The sequence below is a fragment of the Myotis yumanensis genome, unplaced genomic scaffold (genome assembly GCF_028538775.1).
Source record: "Myotis yumanensis isolate MYYU_CA2020_CCGP unplaced genomic scaffold, mMyoYum1.0.hap1 SCAF_10, whole genome shotgun sequence".
Classification (NCBI taxonomy): domain Eukaryota; kingdom Metazoa; phylum Chordata; class Mammalia; order Chiroptera; family Vespertilionidae; genus Myotis; species Myotis yumanensis.
The window spans coordinates 40,707,495-40,711,160 of NW_027223761.1; the positions used below are offsets into that span (position 1 = coordinate 40,707,495).

Consider the following 3,666-nt stretch of genomic DNA (forward strand, 5'->3'; position numbering starts at 1 on the left):
AGAGAAAAAATGCAAGTGAATACTGGGAAAAGTCCTGTTTGGATGGTAGATTCCAGGTAAGTTATCACATTTCCCTCAGTTAGTTTTTCTTGAGATGCTAGGGATCAGAAGGGATTTGAATAATAGGTAGAAGAAAGTGAGGTGGTTATTAGTATAGATTTCTAAACAAATAAATCAAAGGTGGATTTTAGTAGAACATTTATTTTATTTTGTATTCACTCATTTGTATTCTATATTCCACCAGAAATATTTCTGCAAACCAATAAAAACTCTTTATAAACATTATTGTTAGTGACTGATTAATATTTGATAGTAAGTATATATAACATAGCATTATTTACTTACTAGAGGCCCAGTGCACAACATTTGTGCACTGGAGGGGGGGGGTCCTTCAGCCCAACCTGTACCATTTCACAGTCCAGGACCCCTTGGGGGATGTCCGCCTGCTGGGAGCAGGCCTAAGCCGGCAGGCAGACATCCCCTGAGGGGTCCTTAGTGCTGTCGAGGAGGCAGGAGAGGCTCTTGCCACTGCTGCTGCACTCGCTAGCTGTCAGCTGGCTTCTGGCTGAGCAGCGCTCCCCCTGTGGGAGTGCACTGACCACTAGGGGGCAACTCCTGATTGAACATCTGCCACCTGGTGGTCAGTGTGCGTTATAGCAACCAGTTATTCCCCCATTCGGTCGATTGACATATTAGCCTTTTATTATATAGGATTGTCATTCATGCAGAATATAAAAGCTATTTTCCTTTTTTTATGCTATTGTAAATAATTCTGGAGTTAATGACTTTTTTTTCATAAATCTTTGTGCTCATTTCAGACTATTTCCTTAAGCTACATTCCAAGAATAAGAATTAGTAGGTCAAAGAGAATGAACATTATCAAGGCATTTGATTCATATGGCTAAATTCCAAATGATTCTACAGAAGTATACTTTTATTGCAAGTATGTTATATATAAATGAAAGACCATCTCGAAAGATAACAAGTTTGTAATCTTTGTTGAGCAAAGATTTTTTTAGACTATTATTACATTACTCACAGTGAACAAAGAGTATAAAAATGTCAGCTAATCTATATTGTGAGTTGGAAAGAATTATATAAAAGTGGACACTATTTTATATCAGTAAGTAATAATGAAAATAAAATAGCCAATTAGGATCAGGACTAGGACATTAGATATATCTTCCCCAAGTGTAGTCATAAGGCATGGTCCAATAGAAGCTGTCTCATCTGAGTCCCACTGCATGAGCCGAATCACTTGCATGATTTATTTATTATTTCTTTTTAATTTATTTTTCACTTAGAGTTGGCCTACAATATTATATTAGTATCAGCTATACAACATAGTGATTAGACATTTATGTACCTTACAAAGTGATCACACTGATAAGTCTAGCACCCATCTGACACCATACATAGTTATTACAATGTTTTGACTATATTCCTTTGCTGTACTTTACATTCTTGTGATGATTTTAATAACTGGCAATTTGTACTTCTAAATCCCTTTCACCTTTCTCACTCAGCCTCCAAACACCACTCCCATCTGGGGACCAAGAATTTGAGTAGAACATTCATTTAAATAAATTAGGACATGGCTGAGAATGACACAAGATAACTGAAAGATGTAGAGATGAGGATATGGTGAATATGAAATATGAAAAAATAAATATGAAAAGGGATTAAGTTGAGCTCAAATTGGAAACCTTTAGTTACATCCCTTGACAAGATTTGAAAACATCTGTTTAGCCCCTTCCAAAATTGGCTTGGTCCTCACTCCATAAATAATAGGATTGAGCATTGGTGGGATGACCACGTAGAGATTGGCCAGAAGGATGTGGACATAGCTTGGGATGAGTCTCCCACCAAACCTATAGGCAAAGACAGAAAAGAGGGCAGGAATGTAGAAGAGTAGGATGACACAGACATGGGAGCCGCAAGTGCTCAGGGCCTTGGACCGGGCATCTTGAGAAGGGAGTTGAAAGACAGCTCGCAGGATGCGGATGTAGGAAACAGCGATAAGGATGATGTCCAGGCCAGTGGAGAGTAAAGCAGCTGCCAGCCCATACCAGACATTGATGGAGATATCAGAACAGGACAGACGGGCAATGCCCATGTGCTCACAAAATGTGTGTGCAATGATGTTGATCCGGCAATAGTACAGGCGCTTGAGGAGAAAGATGGATGGAAACATGATGATGAAGCTGCGGGTCAGGGTGGCAGCAGTGATCTTCCCAATGATCGTGCTTGTGAGGATGGTGGCATACTGCAGAGGGGAGCAGATGGCAACATAGCGGTCAAAGGCCATGGCCAACAGGACTGCAGAGTCGGCCACAAAGAGGAAGTGGATGAAGAACATCTGGGTGAGGCAGCCATCAAAGGAAATGTGGCTAGAACCTAACCAGAAGTTGGCCAGAGCTTTGGGCATCGTGGCAGTGGAGAGCAAGACATCAGCACTGGCCAACATGGACAAAAATATGTACATGGGCTCATGCAGGCTTGGCTGGGAGAGAATAACACAAATTAAAACGCTGTTGCTTACCAGGGCGGCTACATACATGGCACAGAAGGGGATGGAGAGCCAGATGTGTAGATACTCCAGCCCAGGGATGCCAATGAGGAGGCAGCCTGCCATGCGTGTGTCTGAGTTGTTTGTAGCAGCTATGCTGTTAGTAGATAAGAGAGCCATGATTTTCTGTAGAACCCTCACCTGTGCCACAGGGGAGAAATAGCTTCAGACTTTGTAAACATTAGCAGAATGCACATAAAAGCTTGCAAACAACCACAAGGTCTGCACATACTCACAGGTCCTCCAACCATTATGGGCTTTGCACACAGGTATATTCCCTACAGACAATCACACATGAGTTGTGCACAAAGGGCACAGTTACAGACCCATAGATAGGCTTTCCATGCAGCTGCAAGACTTTCTGGAAACACAAGGCTCGAAAACACTGCCAGACTTAGCACAGTGCCACAGGTTTTGAAGAGCAGGATTAACTAGAAAGTAAAAAACAATCTCTTTAATCTCGATGGGTATATAAATTGTAATGAACTGCAAAAGCCTCAGGCTGCAGTCCCATGTAAGAGTTCTGCTCTGTCAGACTGTGTGATTTTGGACAAGTCACTGTCTTCTGAATAACAATTTTTTTGACCTTTCAAAAAATGAGCATAATGCTTGTCTTGTTGGTGTGTTAAATTAAGTCTCATCTGTGGAAACGTTATTAAGCTGTGTGGTGCTTCCTGAGTCACCTCTGTGACTCTGAAGTGTGGGGCTGTCACCTAGAACATGAAAGAAGGTGTAGAGTGATGCTTCTGAAAGTGTGGTGTCCAGGCCCGCATCATCAGCAACATTGGGGAACTTACAAATTCTTGGGCCCTCCCACCCTTGGGGTTGGAGGCAGCATTCTATGTCTCCATCCTAAAGTTTATGAATCACTGATATAAGAAGTTTTTTACTTTCTTCCCAGTCTATTCTATAATCTACATGTCTATGTCTTCTGCCAGGACCAATAATGTCTCAGCTCTAATTGGTTTCTGCATCATTCTCTATGAAAATGTTCAGGCTTCAATGAAATCTAACCAGTGTTTTCCTCATCACTTAGCTAGGATGTGAAGGAAATGACACAACCATACAAATAGACTCAATTACATGTTAGGCCCATT

The 3,666-nt window shown here is 41.5% G+C and overlaps 1 protein-coding gene across 1 annotated transcript; it reads right to left on the reverse strand.

Annotated features, from left to right (window-relative positions):
* Positions 1 to 1,708: 1,708 nt before the first annotated feature.
* Positions 1,709 to 2,713, reverse strand: LOC139018405 (olfactory receptor 52B6-like). The gene has a single exon (XM_070427018.1). The coding sequence runs from the start codon at positions 2,687 to 2,689 to the stop codon at positions 1,709 to 1,711; it is 981 nt and encodes a 326-aa protein (XP_070283119.1). The 5' UTR covers positions 2,690 to 2,713.
* Positions 2,714 to 3,666: the final 953 nt, after the last annotated feature.

What these genes read in the sequence shown, in the direction of transcription:
- LOC139018405 (XM_070427018.1), bottom strand. Translation starts at nt 2,689, where the DNA reads ATGGCTCTCTTATCTACTAACAGCATAGCTGCTACAAACAACTCAGAC.